Here is a 20352-nt window from a genome sequence, read left to right as displayed (position 1 = left end):
GTTCTCGACTTCCACACATTCTTCAAGGCCCCCAGGATTTTCGCCCCCTCCCCCACCCTATGATCCACTTCCGCTTCCATGGTTCCATCCGCTGCCACATCCACTCCCAGATATCTAAAACACTTCACTTCCTCCAGTTTTTCTCCATTCAAACTCACCTCCCAATTGACTTGACCCTCAACCCTACTGTACCTAATAACCTTGCTCTTATTCACATTTACTCTTAACTTTCTTCTTTCACACACTTTTCCAAACTCAGTCACCAGCTTCTGCAGTTTCTCACATGAATCAGCCACCAGCGCTGTATCATCAGCGAACAACAACTGACTCACTTCCCAAGCTCTCTCATCCCCAACAGACTTCATACTTGCCCCTCTTTCCAAAACTCTTGCATTTACCTCCCTAACAACCCCATCCATAAACAAATTAAACAACCATGGAGACATCACACACCCCTGCCGCAAACCTACATTCACTGAGAACCAATCACTTTCCTCTCTTCCTACACGTACACATGCCTTACATCCTCGATAAAAACTTTTCACTGCTTCTAACAACTTTCCTCCCACACCATATATTCTTAATACCTTCCACAGAGCATCTCTATCAACTCTATCATATGCCTTCTCCAGATCCATAAATGCTACATACAAATCCATTTAATTTTCTAAGTATTTCTCACATACATTCTTCAAAGCAAACACCTGATCCACACATCCTCTACCACTTATGAAACCACACTGCTCTTCCCCAATCTGATGCTCTGTACATGCCTTCACCCTCTCAATCAATACCCTCCCATATAATTTACCAGGAATACTCAACAAACTTATACCTCTGTATATATATATATATATATATATATATATATATATATATATATATATATATATATATATATATATATATGCCTAAATGTGTGTGGATGTAACCAAGATGTGAAAAAAGGAGAGATAGGTAGTATGTTTGAGGAAAGGAACCTGGATGTTTTGGCTCTGAGTGAAACGAAGCTCAAGGGTGAAGGGGAAGAGTGGTTTGGGAATGTCTGGGGAGTAAAGTCAGGGGTTAGTGAGAGGACAAGAGCAAGGGAAGGAGTAGCAGTACTCTTGAAACAGGAGTTGTGGGAGTACGTGATAGAATGTAAGAAAGTAAATTCTCGATTAATATGGGTAAAACTGAAAGTTGATGGAGAGAGATGGGTGATTATTGGTGCATATGCACCTGGGCATGAGAAGAAAGATCATGAGAGGCAAGTGTTTTGGGAGCAGCTGAATGAGTGTGTTGGTGGTTTTGATGCACGAGACCGGGTTATAGTGATGGGTGATTTGAATGCAAAGGTGAGTAATGTGGCAGTTGAGGGAATAATTGGTATACATGGGGTGTTCAGTGTTGTAAATGGAAATGGTGAAGAGCTTGTAGATTTATGTCCTGAAAAAGGACTGATGATTGGGAATACCTGGTTTAAAAAGCGAGATATACATAAGTATACTTATGTAAGTAGGAGAGATGGCCAGAGAGCGTTATTGGATTACGTGTTAATTGACAGGCGCGCGAAAGAGAGACTTTTGGATGTTAATGTGCTGAGAGGTGCAACTGGAGGGATGTCTGATCATTATCTTGTGGAGGCTAAGGTGAAGACTTGTATGGGTTTTCAGAAAAAAAGAGTGAATGTTGGGGTGAAGAGGGTGGTGAGAGTAAGTGAGCTTGGGAAGGAGACTTGTGTGAGGAAGTACCAGGAGAGACTGAGTACAGAATGGAAAAAGGTGAGAACAATGGAAGTAAGGGGAGTGGGGGAGGAATGGGATGTATTTAGGGAATCAGTGATGGATTGCGCAAAAGATGCTTGTGGCATGAGAAGAGTGGGAGGTGGGTTGATTAGAAAGGGTAGTGAGTGGTGGGATGAAGAAGTAAGAGTATTAGTGAAAGAGAAGAGAGAGGCATTTGGACGATTTTTGCAGGGAAAAAATGCAGTTGAGTGGGAGACGTATAAAAGAAAGAGACAGGAGGTCAAGAGAAAAGTGCAAGAGGTGAAAAAAAGGGCAAATGAGAGTTGGGGTGAGAGACTATCATTAAATTTTAGGGAGAATAAAAAGATGTTCTAGAAGGAGGTAAATAAAGTGCGTAAGACAAGGGAGCAAATGGGAACTTCAGTGAAGGGCGCAAATGGGGAGGTAATAACAAGTAGTGGTGATGTGAGAAGGAGATGGAGTGAGTATTTTGAAGGTTTGTTGAATGTGTTTGATGATAGAGTGGCAGATATAGGGTGTTTTGGTCGAGGTGGTGTGCAAAGTGAGAGGGTTAGGGAAAATGATTTGGTAAACAGAGAAGAGGTAGTAAAAGCTTTGCGGAAGATGAATTCCAGCAAGGCAGCAGGTTTGGATGGTATTGCAGTGGAATTTATTAAAAAAGGGGGTGACTGTATTGTTGACTGGTTGGTAAGGTTATTTAATGTATGTATGACTCACGGTGAGGTGCCTGAGGATTGGCGGAATGCGTGCATAGTGCCATTGTACAAAGGCAAAGGGGATAAGAGTGAGTGCTCAAATTACAGAGGTATAAGTTTGTTGAGTATTCCTGGTAAATTATATGGGAGGGTATTGATTGAGAGGGTGAAAGCATGTACAGAGCATCAGATTGGGGAAGAGCAGTGTGGTTTCAGAAGTGGTAGAGGATGTGTGGATCAGGTGTTTGCTTTGAAGAATGTATGTGAGAAATACTTAGAAAAGCAAATGGATTTGTATGTAGCATTTATGGATCTGGAGAAGGCATATGATAGAGTTGATAGAGATGCTTTGTGGAAGGTATTAAGAATATATGGTGTGGGAGGCAAGTTGTTTGAAGCGGTGAAAAGTTTTTATCGAGGATGTAAGGCATGTGTACGTGTAGGAAGAGAGGAAAGTGATTGGTTCTCAGTGAATGTAGGTTTGCGGCAGGGGTGTGTGATGTCTCCATGGTTGTTTAATTTGTTTATGGATGGGGTTGTTAGGGAGGTGAATGCAAGAGTTTTGGAAAGAGGGACAAGTATGAAGTCTGTTGGGGATGAGAGAGCTTGGGAAGTGAGTCAGTTGTTGTTCACTGATGATACAGCGCTGTTGGCTGATTCATGTGAGAAACTACAGAAGCTGGTGACTTAGTTTGGTAAAGTGTGTGAAAGAAGAAAGTTAAGAGTAAATGTGAATAAGAGCAAGGTTATTAGGTACAGTAGGGTTGAGGGTCAAGTCAATTGGGAGGTGAGTTTGAATGGAGAAAAACTTGAGGAAGTGAAGTGTTTTAGATATCTGGGAGTGGATCTGGCAGCGGATGGAACCATGGAAGCGGAAGTGGATCATAGGGTGGGGGAGGGGGCGAAAATTCTGGGAGCCTTGAAGAATGTGTGGAAGTCGAGAACATTATCTCGGAAAGCAAAAATGGGTATGTTTGAAGGAATAGTGGTTCCAACAATGTTGTATGGTTGCGAGGCGTGGGCTATGGATAGAGTTGTGTGCAGGAGGATGGATGTCCTGGAAATGAGATGTTTGAGGACAATGTGTGGTGTGAGGTGGTTTGATCGAGTAAGTAACGTAAGGGTAAGAGAGATGTGTGGAAATAAAAAGAGCGTGGTTGAGAGAGCAGAAGAGGGTGTTTTGAAATGGTTCGGGCACATGGAGAGAATGAGTGAGGAAAGATTGACCAAGAGAATATATGTGTCGGAGGTGGAGGGAACGAGGAGAAGAGGGAGACCTAATTGGAGGTGGAAAGATGGAGTGAAAAAGATTTTGTGTGATCGGGGCCTGAACATGCAGGAGGGTGAAAGGAGGGCAAGGAATAGAGTGAATTGGAGCGATGTGGTATACCGGGGTTGACGTGCTGTCAGTGGATTGAATCAGGGCATGTGAAGCGTCTGGGGTAAACCATGGAAAGCTGTGTAGGTATGTATATTTTGTGTGTGTGGACGTATGTATATACATGTGTATGGGGGTGGGTTGGGCCATTTTTTTCGTCTGTTTCCTTGCGCTACCTCGCAAACGCGGGAGACAGCGACAAAGCAAAAAAAAAAAAATATATATATATATATATATATATTATAAAAGGGGGTGACTGTATTGTTGACTGGTTGGTAAGGTTACTTAATGTATGTATGACTCATGGTGAGGTGCCTGAGGATTGGCGGAATGCGTGCATAGTGCCATTGTACAAAGGCAAAGGGGATAAGAGTGAGTTCTCAAATTACAGAGGTATAAGTTTGTTGAGTATTCCTGGTAAATTATATATGAGGGTATTGATTGAGAGTATCATTAAATTTTAGGGAGAATAAAAAGATGTTCTGGAAGGAGGTAAATAAAGTGCGTAAGACAAGGGAGCAAATGGGAACTTCAGTGAAGGGCGCAAATGGGGAGGTAATAACAAGTAGTGGTGATGTGAGAAGGAGATGGAGTGAGTATTTTGAAGGTTTGTTGAATGTGTTTGATGATAGAGTGGCAGATATAGGGTGTTTTGGTCGAGGTGGTGTGCAAAGTGAGAGGGTTAGGGAAAATGATTTGGTAAACAGAGAAGAGGTAGTAAAAGCTTTGCGGAAGATGAATTCCGGCAAGGCAGCAGGTTTGGATGGTATTGCAGTGGAATTTATTAAAAAAGGGGGTGACTGTATTGTTGACTGGTTGGTAAAGTTATTTAATGTATGTATGACTCACGGTGAGGTGCCTGAGGATTGGCGTAATGCGTGCATAGTGCCATTGTACAAAGGCAAAGGGGATAAGAGTGAGTGCTCAAATTACAGAGGTATAAGTTTGTTGAGTATTCCTGGTAAATTATATGGGAGGGTATTGATTGAGAGGGTGAAAGCATGTACAGAGCATCAGATTGGGGAAGAGCAGTGTGGTTTCAGAAGTGGTAGAGGATGTGTGGATCAGGTGTTTGCTTTGAAGAATGTATGTGAGAAATACTTAGAAAAGCAAATGGATTTGTATGTAGCATTTATGGATCTGGAGAAGGCATATGATAGAGTTGATAGAGATGCTGTGTGGAAGGTATTAAGAATATATGGTGTGTGAGGCAAGTTGTTAGAAGCAGTGAAAAGTTTTTATCGAGGATGTAAGGCATGTGTACGTGTAGGAAGAGAGGAAAGTGATTGGTTCTCAGTGAATGTAGGTTTGCGGCAGGGGTGTGTGATGTCTCCATGGTTGTTTAATTTGTTTATGGATAGGGTTGTTAGGGAGGTGAATGCAAGAGTTTTGGAAAGAGTGGCAAGTATGAAGTCTGTTGGGTATGAGAGAGCTTGGGAAGTGAGTCAGTTGTTGTTCGCTGATGATACAGCGCTGGTGGCTGATTCATGTGAGAAACTGCAGAAGCTGGTGACTGAGTTTGGTAAAGTGTGTGAAAGAAGAAAATTAAGAGTAAATGTGAATAAGAGCAAGGTTATTAGGTACAGTAGGGTTGAGGGTCAAGTCAGTTGGGAGGTGAGTTTGAATGGAGAAAAACTGAAGGAAGTGAAGTGTTTTAGATATCTGGGAGTGGATCTGGCAGCGGATGGAACCATGGAAGCGGAAGTGGATCATAGGGTGGGGGAGGGGGCGAAAATTCTGGGAGCCTTGAAGAATGTGTGGAAGTCGAGAACATTATCTCGGAAAGCAAAAATGGGTATGTTTGAAGGAATAGTGGTTCCAACAATGTTGTATGGTTGCGAGGCGTGGGCTATGGATAGAGTTGTGCACAGGAGGATGGATGTGCTGGAAATGAGATGTTTGAGGACAATGTGTGGTGTGAGGTGGTTTGATCGAGTAAGTAACGTAAGGGTAAGAGAGATGTGTGGAAATAAAAAGAGCGTGGTTGAGAGAGCAGAAGAGGGTGTTTTGAAATGGTTCGGGCACATGGAGAGAATGAGTGAGGAAAGATTGACCAAGAGAATATATGTGTCGGAGGTGGAGGGAACGAGGAGAAGAGGGAGACCAAATTGGAGGTGGAAAGATGGAGTGAAAAAGATTTTGTGTGATCGGGGCCTGAACATGCAGGAGGGTGAAAGGAGGGCAAGGAATAGAGTGAATTGGAGCGATGTGGTATACCGGGGTTGATGTGCTGTCAGTGGATTGAATCAAGGCATGTGAAGCGTCTGGGGTAAACCATGGAAAGCTGTGTAGGTATGTATATTTGCGTGTGTGGACGTGTGTATATACGTGTATGTGGGAGTGGGTTGGGCCATTTCTTTCGTCTGATTCCTTGCACTACCTCGCAAACGCGGGAGACAGCGACAAAGCAAAAAAAAAAAAAAAAAAATTGATTGAGAGGGTGAAGGCATGTACAGAGCATCAGATTGGGGAAGAGCATTGTGGTTTCAGAAGTGGTAGAGGATGTGTGGATCAGGTGTTTGCTTTGAAGAATGTATGTGAGAAACACTTAGAAAAGCAAATGGATTTGTATGTAGCATTTATGGATCTGGAGAAGGCATATGATAGAGTTGATAGAGATGCTCTGTGGAAGGTATTAAGTATATATGGTGTGGGAGGCAAGTTGTTAGAAGCAGTGAAAAGTTTTTATCGAGGATGTAAGGCATGTGTACGTGTAGGAAGAGAGGAAAGTGATTGGTTCTCAGTGAATGTAGGTTTGCGGCAGGGGTGTGTGATGTCTCCATGGTTGTTTAATTTGTTTATGGATGGGGTTGTTAGGGAGGTGAATGCAAGAGTTTTGGAAAGAGGGGCAAGTATGAAGTCTGTTGGGGATGAGAGAGCTTGGGAAGTGAGTCAGTTGTTGTTCACTGATGATACAGCGCTGGTGGCTGATTCATGTGAGAAACTGCAGAAGCTGGTGACTGAGTTTGGTAAAGTGTGTGAAAGAAGAAAGTTAAGAGTAAATGTGAATAAGAGCAAGGTTATTAAGTACAGTAGGGTTGAGGGTCAAGTCAATTGGGAGGTGAGTTTTAATGGAGAAAAACTGGAGGAAGTGAAGTGTTTTAGAGTGGATCTGGCAGCGGATGGAACCATGGAAGCGGAAGTGGATCATAGGGTGGGGGAGGAGGCGAAAATTCTGGGAGCCTTGAAGAATGTGTGGAAGTCGAGAACATTATCTCGGAAAGCAAAAATGGGTATGTTTGAAGGAATAGTGGTTCCAACAATGTTGTATGGTCGCGAGGCGTGGGGTATGGATAGAGTTGTGCGCAGGAGGATGGATGTGCTGGAAATGAGATGTTTGAGGACAATGTGTGGTGTGAGGTGGTTTGATCGAGTAAGTAACGTAAGGGTAAGAGAGATGTGTAGAAATAAAAAGAGCGTGGTTGAGAGAGCAGAAGAGGGTGTTTTGAAATGGTTTGGGCACATGGAGAGAATGAGTGAGGAAAGATTGACCAAGAGGATATATGTGTCGGAGGTGGAGGGAACGAGGAGAAGAGGGAGACCAAATTGGAGGTGGAAAGATGGAGTGAAAAAGATTTTGTGTGATTGGGGCCTGAACGTGCAGGAGGGTGAAAGGAGGGCAAGGAATAGAGTGAAGTGGAGCGATGTGGTATACCGGGGTTGACGTGCTGTCAGTGGATTGAATCAAGGCATGTGAAGCGTCTGGGGTAAACCATGGAAAGCTGTGTAGGTATGTATATTTGCGTGTGTGGACGTATGTATATACATGTGTATGGGGGTGGGTTGGGCCATTTCTTTCCTCTGTTTCCTTGTGCTACCTCACAAACGCGGGAGACAGCGACAAAGCAAAAAAAAAAAAAAAAAAAAAGAAATATATATATATATATATATATATATATATTCTTTTCTTTCTTTCAAACTATTCGCCATTTCCCGCATTAGCGAGGTAGCGTTAAGAACAGAGGACTGGGCCTTTGAGGGAATACCCTCACCTGGCCCAATTCTCTGTTCCTTCTTTTGGAAATTTAAAAAAAACGAGAGGGGAGGATTTCCAGCCCCCCGCTCCCTCCCCTTTTAGTCGCCTTCTACAACACGCAGGGAATACGTGGGAAGTATTCTTTCTCCCCTATCCCCAGGGATATATATATATATATATATATATATATATATATATATATATATATATATATATATATATATATATATATATTTCTTTTTCTTTCTTTCAAACTATTCGCCATTTCCCGCATTAGCGAGGTAGCGTTAAGAACAGAGGACTGGGCCTTGAGGGAATACCCTCACCTGGCCCAATTCTCTGTTCCTTCTTTTGGAAAATTAAAAAAAAAAAAAAAAAAAAAAAAAAAAACGAGAGGGGAGGATTTCCAGCCCCCCGCTCCCTCCCCTTTTAGTCGCCTTTTACGACACGCAGGGAATACGTGGGAAGTATTCTTTCTCCCCTATCCCCAGGGATATATATATATTTTTTTTTTATACCTCGTCGCTGTCTCCCGCGGTTGCGAGGTAGCGCAAGGAAACAGACGAAAGAAATGGCCCAACCCCCCCCATACACATGTACATACACACGTCCACACACGCAAATATACATACCTACACAGCTTTCCATGGTTTACCCCGGACGCTTCACATGCCTTGATTCAATCCACTGACAGCACGTCAACCCCTGTATACCACATCGCTCCAATTCACTCTATTCCTTGCCCTCCTTTCACCCTCCTGCATGTTCAGGCCCCGATCACACAAAATCCTTTTCACTCCATCTTTCCACCTCCAATTTGGTCTCCCTCTTCTCCTCGTTCCCTCCACCTCCGACACATATATCCTCTTGGTCAATCTTTCCTCACTCATTCTCTCCATGTGCCCAAACCATTTCAAAACACCCTCTTCTGCTCTCTCAACCACGCTCTTTTTATTTCCATACATCTCTCTTACCCTTACGTTACTTACTCGATCAAACCACCTCACACCACACATTGTCCTCAAACATCTCATTTCCAGCACATCCATCCTCCTGCGCACAACTCTATCCATAGCCCACGCCTCGCAACCATACAACATTGTTGGAACCACTATTCCTTCAAACATACCCATTTTTGCTTTCCGAGATAATGTTCTCGACTTCCACACATTTTTCAAGGCTCCCAAAATTTTCGCCCCCTCCCCCACCCTATGATCCACTTCCGCTTCCATGGTTCCATCCGCTGACAGATCCACTCCCAGATATCTAAAACACTTCACTTCCTCCAGTTTTTCTCCATTTAAACTCACCTCCCAATTGACTTGACCCTCAACCCTACTGTACCTAATAACCTTGCTCTTATTCACATTTACTCTTAACTTTCTTCTTCCACACACTTTACCAAACTCAGTCACCAGCTTCTGCAGTTTCTCACATGAATCAGCCACCAGCGCTGTATCATCAGCGAACAACAACTGACTCACTTCCCAAGCTCTCTCATCCCCAACAGACTTCATACTTGCCCCTCTTTCCAGGACTCTTGCATTTACCTCCCTAACAACCCCATCCATAAACAAATTAAACAACCATGGAGACATCACACACCCCTGCCGCAAACCTACATTCACTGAGAACCAATCACTTTCCTCTCTTCCTACACGTACACATGCCTTACATCCTCGATAAAAACTTTTCACTGCTTCTAACAACTTGCCTCCCACACCATATATTCTTAATACCTTCCACAGAGCATCTCTATCAACTCTATCATATGCCTTCTCCAGATCCATAAATGCTACATACAAATCCATTTGCTTTTCTAAGTATTTCTCACATACATTCTTCAAAGCAAACACCTGATCCACACATCCTCTACCACTTCTGAAACCGCACTGCTCTTCCCCAATCTGATGCTCTGTACATGCCTTCACCCTCTCAATCAATACCCTCCCATATAATTTACCAGGAATACTCAACAAACTTATACCTCTGTAATTTGAGCACTCACTCTTATCCCCTTTGCCTTTGTACAATGGCACTATGCACGCATTCCGCCAATCCTCAGGCACCTCACCATGAGTCATACATACATTATATAACCTTACCAACCAGTCAACAATACAGTCACCCCCTTTTTTAATAAATTCCACTGCAATACCATCCAAACCTGCTGCCTTGCCGGCTTTCATCTTCCGCAAAGCTTTTACTACCTCTTCTCTGTTTACCAAATCATTTTCCCTAACCCTCTCACTTTGCACACCACCTCGACCAAAACACCCTATATCTGCCACTCTGTCATCAGACACATTCAACAAACCTTAAAAATACTCACTCCATCTCCTTCTCACATCACCGCTACTTGTTATCACCTCCCCATTTACGCCCTTCACTGAAGTTCCCATTTGCTCCCTTGTCTTACGCACCCTATTTACCTCCTTCCAGAACATCTTTTTATTCTCCCTAAAATTTACTGATAGTCTCTCACCCCAACTCTCATTTGCCCTTTTTTTCACCTCTTGCACCTTTCTCTTGACCTCCTGTCTCTTTCTTTTATACTTCTCCCACTCAATTGCATTTTTTCCCTGCAAAAATCGTCCAAATGCCTCTGTCTTCTCTTTCACTAATACTCTTACTTCTTCATCCCACCACTCACTACCCTTTCTAAACAGCCCACCTCCCACTCTTCTCATGCCACAAGCATCTTTTGCGCAATCCATCACTGATTCCCTAAATACATCCCATTCCTCCCCCACTCCCCTTACTTCCATTGTTCTCACCTTTTTCCATTCTGTACACAGTCTCTCCTGGTACTTCCCCACACAGGTCTCCTTCCCAAGCTCACTTACTCTCACCACCTTCTTCACCCCAACATTCACTCCTCTTTTCTGAAAACCCATACTAATCTTCACCTTAGCCTCCACAAGATAATGATCAGACATCCCTCCAGTTGCACCCCTCAGCACATTAACATCCAAAAGTCTCTCTTTCGCACGCCTGTCAATTAACACGTAATCCAATAACGCTCTCTGGCCATCTCTCCTACTTACATAAGTATACTTATGTATATCTCGCTTTTTAAACCAGGTATTCCCAATCATCAGTCCTTTTTCAGCACATAAATCTACAAGCTCTTCACCATCTCCATTTACAACACTGAACACCCCATGCATACCAATTATTCCCTCAACTGCCACATTACTCACCTTTGCATTCAAATCACCCATCACTATAACCCGGTCTCGTGCATCAAAACCGCTAACACACTCATTCAGCTGCTCCCAAAACACTTGCCTCTCATGATCTTTCTTCTCATGCCCAGGTGCATATGCACCAATAATCACCCACCTCTCTCCATCAACTTTCAATTTTACCCATATCAATCGAGAATTTACTTTCTTACATTCTATCACATACTCCCACAACTCCTGTTTCAGGAGTATCGCTACTCCTTCCCTTGCTCTTGTCCTCTCACTAACCCCTGACTTCACTCCCCAGACATTTCCAAACCACTCTTCCCCTTTACCCTTGAGCTTCGTTTCACTCAGAGCCAAAACATCCAGGTTCCTTTCCTCAAACATACTACCTATCTCTCCTTTTTTCACATCTTGGTTACATCCACACACATTTAGGCACCCCACTCTGAGCCTTCGAGGAGGATGATCACTCCCCGCGTGACTCCTTCTTCTGTTTCCCATTTTAGAAAGTTAATACAAGGAGGGGAGGATTTCCGGCCCCCCGCTCCCGTCCCCTCTAGTCGCTTTCTACGACACGCGAGGAATACGTATACGTATAAATATATATATATATATATATATATATTTATATATATTTTATTATACTTTGTCGCTGTCTCCCGCGTTTGTGAGGTAGCGCAAGGAAACAGACGAAAGAAATGGCCCAACCCACCCCCATACACATGTATATACATACACGTCCACACACGCAAATATACATACCCATACATCTCAATGTACACATATATGTACACACACAGACATATACATTTATACACATGTACATAATTCATACTGTCTGCCTTTATTTATTCCCATCGCCACCTCGCCACACATGGAATAATATCCCCCTCCCCCCTCATGTGTGGAAGGTAGCGTTAGGAAAAGACAAGAAAGGCCCCATTCGGTCACACTCAGTCTCTAGCTGTCATGTAATAATGCCCGAAACCACAGCTCCCTTTGCACATGTAGGCCCCACAGAACTTTCTATGATTTACCCCAGACGCTTCACATGCCCTGATTCACTCCATTGACAGCACGTCGACCCCGGCATACCACATCGATCCAATTTACTGTATTCCTTGCCCACCTTTCACCCTCCTGCATATTGAGGCCCCGATCACTGAAAATCTTTTTCACTCCATCTTTCCACCTCCAATTTGGTCTACCACTTATCCTTGTTCCCTTCACCTCCGACACATATATCCTCTTGGTCAGTCTTTCCTCACTCATTCTCTCCATGTGCCCAAACCATTTCAAAACACCGTCTTTTGCTCTCTCAACCACGCTCTTTTTATTTCCACACATCTCTCTTACCCTTACATTACTTACCCAATCACACCACCTCAAACCACATATTGTCCTCAAACATCTCATTTCCAGCACATCCACCCTCCCCTGCACAACTCTATCCATAACCCACGCCTCGCAACCATACAACATTGTTGGAACCACTATTCCTTCAAACATATCCATTTTTGCTTTCCGAGATAATGTTCTCAACTTCCAAACATTCTTCAAGGTTCCCAGGATTTTCGCCCCCTCCCCCACCCTATGATTCACTCCTGCTTCCATGGTTCCATCTGCTGCCAGATCCACTCCCAGATATCTAAAACACTTTACTTCCTACAGTTTTTCTCCACTCAAACTTACCTCCCAATTGACTTGACCCTCAACCCTACTGTACCTAATAACCTTGCTCTTATTCACATTTACTCTTAACTTTCTTCTTTCACACACTTTACCTAACTCAGTCACCAGCTTCTGCAGTTTCTCACATGAATCAGCCACCAGCGCTGTATCATCAGCGAACAAAAACCGACTCACTTCCCAAGCTCTCTCATCCACAACAGACTGCATACTTGCCCCTCTTTCCAAAACTCTTGGATTCACCTCCCTAACAACACCATCCATATACAAATTAAACAACCATGGAGACATCACACACCCCTGCCGCACACCAACATTCACTGAGAACCAATCACTTTCTTCTCTTCCTACCCGTACACATGCCTTACATCCTATGTATTTCTCAAATAGATTCTTCAAAGCAAACACCTGATCCACACATCCTCTACCCCTTCTGTAACCACACTGCTTCTCCCCAACCAGGTACTCTGTACATGCCTTCACCCTCTCAATCAATACCCTCCCATATAATTTTCCAGGAATACTCAACAAACTTATACTTTTGTAATTTGAGCCCTCACTTTTATCCCCTTTGCCTTTGTACAATGGCACTATGCAAGCATTCCACCAAACCTTAGGCACCTCATCATGAGTCATACATACATTAAATAACCTCACCAACCAGTCAACAATACAGTCATCCCCTTTTTTAATAAATTCCATTGCAATACCATCCAAACCCGCTGCCTTTCCGGCTTTCATCTGCCGCAAAGCTTTTAATCCCTCTTCTCTGTTTACCAAATCATTCTCCCTAACCCTCTCACTTTGCACACCACCACAACCAAAACACCCTATATCTGCCACTCTATGATCAAACACATTCAACAAACCTTCAAAATACTCACTCCATCTCCTTCTCACATCACCACTACTTGTTATCACCTTCCCATTAGCCCCTTCACTGAAGTTCCCATTTGTTCCCTTGTCTTACACACTTTATTTACGTCCTTCCAAAACATCTTTTTATTCTCCCTAAAATTTGATGATACTCTCTCACCCAAACTCTCATTTACCCTCTTTTTTGCCTCTTGCACCTTTCTGTTGACCTCCTGCCTCTTTCTTTTATACATCTCCCACTCATTTGCATTATTTCCCTTCAAGAATTGTCCAAATGCCCCTCTCTTCTCTTTCACTAACAATCTTACTTCTTCATCCCACCACTCGCTACCCTTTCTAATCTGCCCATCTCCCATGCTTCTCATGCCACAAGCCATTCATACTTTTAGTGGCCTCTCAACTATCATTTCCAGACTGAACAGCATAAAATTTTCCATATGCTGATCAGGACATGGTGAGACATTAAGGAAGCTAGTTTAAGATCATTGCCTTCACATTACAGAATCATTTTTGAAGCTGTGTTACTCTTACAAGATGATAGATACAGTATTATTGATGAAAACCTCTAATAACCATATTTGTATTAAAAAATAACACATACATAATACCACACACCTCATTAGGTTTCCCTGGCAGTACTCATAGAGTATCTCATAAGCCTGACAGTTTTGTAGTCTAACCTCAAATTTGCAGAGAACATGTAAACATTGCTTTACTAGGTTGAGTTGTAAATTATTTGAGAATATCTCACACATTGTAAAGGGGATACTGCTGTGCTGCAATAAAAGATTTAAAGAGGTTCTTTTCAGTGTATTCTTATATGTTATGCTTTTGCTAAATGTTTATCTATTAGGTATCATAATTCTGGGACTAACTTGAAATTTTTGGGACTAACTTGAAATTTTAAAATCAGGATTTAGGTATATATGATATGAATTTGCCTTAAATAGTTATAATAGTATAGATTTATCATAAGTGAGGAATACCTCAAAATAAGTCTTTTCATGAAATCTTTTTTTTTTTTTTTAAATAGGTTAAGAAGCCTCCTCAAGATGAAAACTTTGAAGAGCTGACAGAGCCTTCAAGGTTCCCTGTGCCAGAATCACCTAAAGCAAGTACAGGTGGATCAGCTCTCAGAAAGACTCAAAGGTTACCCAGTTCCTTAAAGACACAGTTGCTTCAAGTGCAAGAGTGCTTGACCCCACCCAAATCATGGTTGTCACCTAATAAAAAGCAAAAGCCCACATTAGAGAACAAGAGGGACCAGAAAGTGGAGGGGAGATTTAAAAGACCTCATCCAGTGGTTGACTTGTGTGAAACAAGAGATGAAATTCAGAAAAAGCCAAGAAAACCAGTCTCATTCATGTATAGCCCCTCAGGGTAGAGAATACAAAAGAAGACTAACATCAGTCAGGTTAGCAGAAATCAAACCTCATCCCATTCACCTTAATGTACACCTAACTACAAACCCCATGAACCATAATCCCTCATTTAGGTGTATGGTTAATTTGATGTAAAATGGCAAGGTAGCTACTGCCAAAGAAAGAGATTTGTTACAGTAGCACAGATTGCTAGAGAATGGAAAAGCTTTTAGGATAAATATTTAATTTTAAATAAAGTGCATAAGTCAAGAGAACAAATGGGAACATCGGTGAAAGGGGCTAATGGGGAGGTAATAACAAGTAGTGGTGAAGTGAGGAGATGGAGTGAGTATTTTGAAGGTTTGTTGAATGTGTTGGATGATAGAGTGGCAGATATAGGGTGTTTTGGTCGAGGTGGTGTGTGAAGTGAGAGGGTCAGGGAGAATGGTTTGGTAAACAGGGAAGAGGTAGTGAAAGCTTTGCAGAAGATGAAAGCCGGCAAGGCGGTGGGTTTGGATGGTAATGTGGTGGAATTTATATAAAAAAAAAGTGGGTGACTGTGTTGTTGACTGGTTGGTAAGGATATTGAGTGTATTTATGGTTCATGAAGTGCCTGAGGATTGGCAGAATGCATGCATAGTGCCATTGTACACATGCAAAGGGGATAAAGGTGAGTGTTCAAATTACAGAGGTGTAAGTTTGCTGAGTATTCCTGGGAAATTATATGGGAGGGTATTGATTGAGAGGGTAAAGGCATATATGGAGCATCAGATTGGGTAGGAGCAGTGTGGTTTCATAAGTGGTAGACGATGTGTGAATCAGGTGTTTGCTTTGAAGAATGTATGTGAAAAATACTTAGAAAAACAGATGGATTTGTATGTAGCATATATGGATCCGGAGAAGGCATATGATTGAGTTGACAGAGATGCTTTGTGGAAGGTATTAAGAGTATATGTTATGGGAGGTAAGTTGCTAGAAGCAGTGAAAAGTTTTTATCATGGATGTAAGGCATGTGTATGAATAGGAAGAGAGGGAAATGATTGGTTCTCAGTGAATGTCAGTTTGCGGCAGGGGTGCGTGATGTCTTCATGGTTGTTTAATTTGTTTATGGATGGGGTAGTTAGGGAGGTTAATGCAAGAGTTTTGGAGAGAGGGGCAACTATGCAGTCTGTTGTGGATGAGAGGGCTTGGGAAGTGAGACAGTTGTTGTTTGCTGATGATACAGAACTGGTGGCTGATTCAAGTGAGAAACTGCAGAAGTTGGTGACTGAGTTTGGTAATGTGTGAGAGGAAAGCTGAGAGTAAATGTGAATGAGAGTTGGGTAATTAGGTTCAGTAGGGTTGAGGGACAAGTTGATTGGGAGGTGGGGTTGAATGGAGAGAAACTGGAGGAAGTGAAGTGTTTTAGATATCTGGGATTGGATTTAGCAGCGGATGGAATCATGGAAGCGGAAGTGAGTTACAGGGTGGGGGAGGGGGTGAAGGTTCTAGGAGCGTTGAATAATGTGTGGAAGGAAAGAACATTATCTCAGATAGCAAAAATGGATGTGTTTGAAGGAATCATGGTTCCAGCAATGACGTGTTGTTGTGAGGCATTGGCTATGGAAGGGGTTGTGCGGAGGAGGGTGGATGTGTTGGGGGTGAGGTGTTTGGGGGCGGCATGTGATGTGAGGTGGTTTGGACGGTGGGGGGGGGGGTAAGAGAGATGTGTGGTATTAAGGAGAGTGTGGTTGAGATAGCAGAAGAGGGTGTATTAAAATGGTTTGATCACATGGAGAGAATGAGTGGGGAAAGATTGACAAAGAGGATATATGTGGCAGAGGTGGAGAGAACGAGGAGAGGTGGGAGACCAAGTAGGAGGTGGGGGATGGAGTGAAGAAGATTTTGAGCGATCGGGGCCTGAAGATAGAGGAGGGTCAAAGGCGTGCAGGGAGTGGAATGGATTGGAGCGATGTGGTGTGCCGGGGTTTGCGTGCTGTCAGTGGATTGAACTAAGGCATGTGGGCTGAGGGGGGTTTTGTGGGGCCTGGATGTGGAAAGGGAGCTGTGGTTTCGGTGCATTACACATGACAGCTAGAGACTGAGTGTGGACAAATGTGGCATTTGTTGTCTTTTCCTAGCGCTAGCTCGCACGCATGAGAAGGGGGTAGGGTTCTGTTTTTCATGTGTGGCAGGGTGGCAACAGGAATGGATAAAGGCAGCAAGTATGAATATGTACCTGTGTATATATATGTATATGTCTGTGTATGTATACGTTGAAATGTATAGGTATGTATATATGCGTGGGTGGGTGTTTATGTATATACATGTGTATTTTGGTGGGTTGGGCCATTCTTTCGTATGTTTCCTTGCGCTACCTCACTAATGCGGGAGACAGCGACTAAGTATGAATAAAAAAAAATAAATAATCTATGTTGCGCTTCAAACCTCTGGTTATTTTAAACCCAGATCTATTCGCCATTTCCTGTTTTATCGAGGTAGCGTTAAAAACAGAGGACTGAGCCTTTAAGGGAAATCCTCACTTGGCCTCTTTCTCTGTTCCTTCTTTTGGAAAATTAAAAACGAGAGGGGATGATTTCCAGCCCCCTGCTCCCTCCCTTTTAGTCGCCCTCTACAACATGCAGGGCATACATGGGAAGTATTCATTCTTCCCTCTCCCCAGGGATGATATATATAGATACAGGGCATGTGAAGCTTCTGGGGTAAACCATGGGAAGTTTTGTCAGGCCTGGAAGTGGAAAGGGAGCTGTGGTTTTGGTGCATTATACATGACAGCTAGAGACTGAGTGTGAATGAATGTGGCCTTTGCTGTCTTTTCCTAGCGCTACCTCGCGCACATGCGGGGGGAGGGGGGTTGTCATTTCATGTGTGGCGGGGTGGCAACGGGAATGAATAAGGGCAGACTATGAATTATGTACATGTGTATTTGTCTGTGTGTGTATATATATGTATACGTTAAGATGTATAGGTATGTATATGTGCATGTGTGGACATGTATGTATATACATGTGTATGTGGGTGGGTTGGGCCATTCTTTCGTCTATTTCCTTGCGCTACCTCACTAACGCGGAAGACAGCGTGTGTGAAAGTGTGTGAAAGAAGAAAGTTAAGAGTAAATGTGAATAAGAGCAAGGTTATTAGGTACAGTGGGGTTGAGGGTCAAGTCAATTGGGAGGTGAGTTTGAATGGAGGAAAACTGGAGGAAGTGAAGTGTTTTAGATATCTGGGAGTGGATCTGGCAGCGGATGGAAACATGGAAGCGGAAGTGGATCAAAGGGTGGGGGAGGGGGCGAAAATTCTGGGAGCCTTGAAGAATGTGTGGAAGTCGAGAACATTATCTCGGAAAGCAAAAATGGGTATGTTTGAAGGAATAGTGGTTCCAACAATGTTGTATGGTTGCGAGGCGTGGACTATGGATAGAGTTGTGCGCAGGAGGATGGATGTGCTGGAAATGAGATGTTTGAGGACAATGTGTGGTGTGAGGTGGTTTGATCGAGTAAGTAACGTAAGGGTAAGAGAGATGTGTGGAAATAAAAAGAGCGTGGTTGAGAGAGCAGAAGAGGGTGTTTTGAAATGGTTTGGTCACATGGAGAGAATGAGTGAGGAAAGATTGACCAAGAGGATATATGTGTCGGAGGTGGAGGGAACGAGGAGAAGAGGGAGACCAAATTGGAGGTGGAAAGATGGAGTGAAAAAGATTTTGTGTGATCGGGGCCCGAACATGCAGGAGGGTGAAAGGAGGGCAAGGAATAGAGTGAATTGGAGCGATGTGGTATACCGGGGTTGACGTGCTGTCAGTGGATTGAATCAAGGCATGTGAAGCGTCTGGGGTAAACCATGGAAAGCTGTGTAGGTATGTATATTTGCGTGTGTGGACGTATGTATATACATGTGTATGGGGGTGGGTTGGGCCATTTCTTTCGTCTGTTTCCTTGCGCTACCTCGCAAACGCGGGAGACAGCGACAAAGCAAAAAAAAAAAATAGTTTGGAAACTTTCTTACAGACCTGTTTAAGGAAAATTACAAGATTTTATGGATTTATATTGGGTCTGTGGGGCCTGGATGTGGAAAGGGATCGTGTGAACGAATGTGGCCTTTTTGTCTTTTCCTGGTGCTACCTCACTGGGGGAGATGATGTTTCTTGTGTGGAGGGGTGGTGACGGGAATGGATGAAGGCAGCAAGTATGAATATGCACATGTGTATATATGTATGTCTGTGTATGTATACATATGTATATGTTGAAATGTATATGTATGTATATGTGCATGTATGGGCGTTTATGTATATATATGTGTATGTGAGGGGTTGGGCCATTCTTCATCTGTATCCTTGCACTATCTCACTGACGTGGGCAACAGTAATTAACTGTAATGTAGAACATATATTGGTTCAAAACTAGATGTGGAGATAGTCTTTGACTAAAATATTTGAAAAAGACTGCCCTAAATGCTCTTCTCAGAATGTAGATGTCATTTTAAGATTGAGACAGGGTGTTGAGAGCAGGAAAAAAAAATTTAAGCTTAAGTGTTTTGGACTCTGTATTAGAAGTTGGACGGCCATCTGTGTTTTTTCATATACATGTACTAAAATTTTCTTGTAACCCCCTGTTCTGTAATAACTTTGCAGAGTTACTGGGAATCTCTTGGAAAATCTAAAAGCCAAACCATTCTAACACACCCTGGTCAGCTGTCATTCCTTGAACAATTAACCCACCTCACACCATGAGGCATATCATTTTCAACATATCCACTCCCTTTCTTTTGTGTTTAAGAGCCTAAGACTTGCATCCATACGACACTGTCAGAACCACAGTACCTTAAGATATACACTTTGTGCTGAGAATGACCTCTCCCTCCTACACACTTATTATTGCATCCAGGACCTTAGCCTTTTCTTACTCCATGACTCACTTCTCCTCCTTTGTTTAATTTACTGCTATGTCCATTCTCAGTTACATGAAGCACTCTCCATTCAATCTCGATTCAGACCATCCTGTCTTGCCACCCTCATACACATTACGCTAATTTTGTTCATGTTAACTCCCAACCTCCTTTTATAAAAACATCCATACTTGACCGATACAAGGCTTATGGTCCTGATGAAATTTCACCATTATTTGCCGAAAGGTGTGTGCAGATACACTCGATTAACCTCTCTAAATATAGTTCAAAATGTCACTGGCAAGAATTAAAGTGCCAAGGGACTGGAAAAGGGCAAACTTCATACCTAAATGTAAGAAAGGAGACTGGGAACAGGTACTGAACTACACACCATTGTCTTTATGAAAAAAAGATGAGAAAGTAAATGGGTGACTTTCTGCAGAGGGAAACTACTTACGTGAGTGAAAGCAAGGTTTTAGGGAAAGATCATGTGTAAGAAGCCTCTTAGATTTCTACAAATGAGTGAGCTCCTGTCTTAAACAAAAGCAAAGGCT

The 20352-nt window shown here is 42.8% G+C and overlaps 1 protein-coding gene across 4 annotated transcripts in view; it reads left to right on the top strand.

Annotated features, from left to right (window-relative positions):
• LOC139746536 (rho guanine nucleotide exchange factor 39-like) overlaps nucleotides 1-20352 on the top strand; it is a 131647-nt gene that overhangs the window by 101637 nt on the left and 9658 nt on the right. For all 4 annotated transcript variants that reach the window (XM_071657866.1, XM_071657869.1, XM_071657867.1 and 1 more), the window contains one exon: nucleotides 14590-14970. In XM_071657866.1, coding sequence (XP_071513967.1) covers nucleotides 14590-14940 — 351 coding nt within the window. In that variant the 3' untranslated portion in view covers nucleotides 14941-14970. The remainder of the gene's footprint in view (nucleotides 1-14589; nucleotides 14971-20352) is intronic.

Source organism: Panulirus ornatus, chromosome 65 (genome assembly GCF_036320965.1).
Source record: "Panulirus ornatus isolate Po-2019 chromosome 65, ASM3632096v1, whole genome shotgun sequence".
In the NCBI taxonomy this organism is placed as follows: Eukaryota; Metazoa; Arthropoda; class Malacostraca; order Decapoda; family Palinuridae; genus Panulirus; species Panulirus ornatus.
The sequence above is the reverse complement of the archived record's forward strand: the minus strand, read 5'-3'. Positions and strand labels throughout refer to the sequence as shown.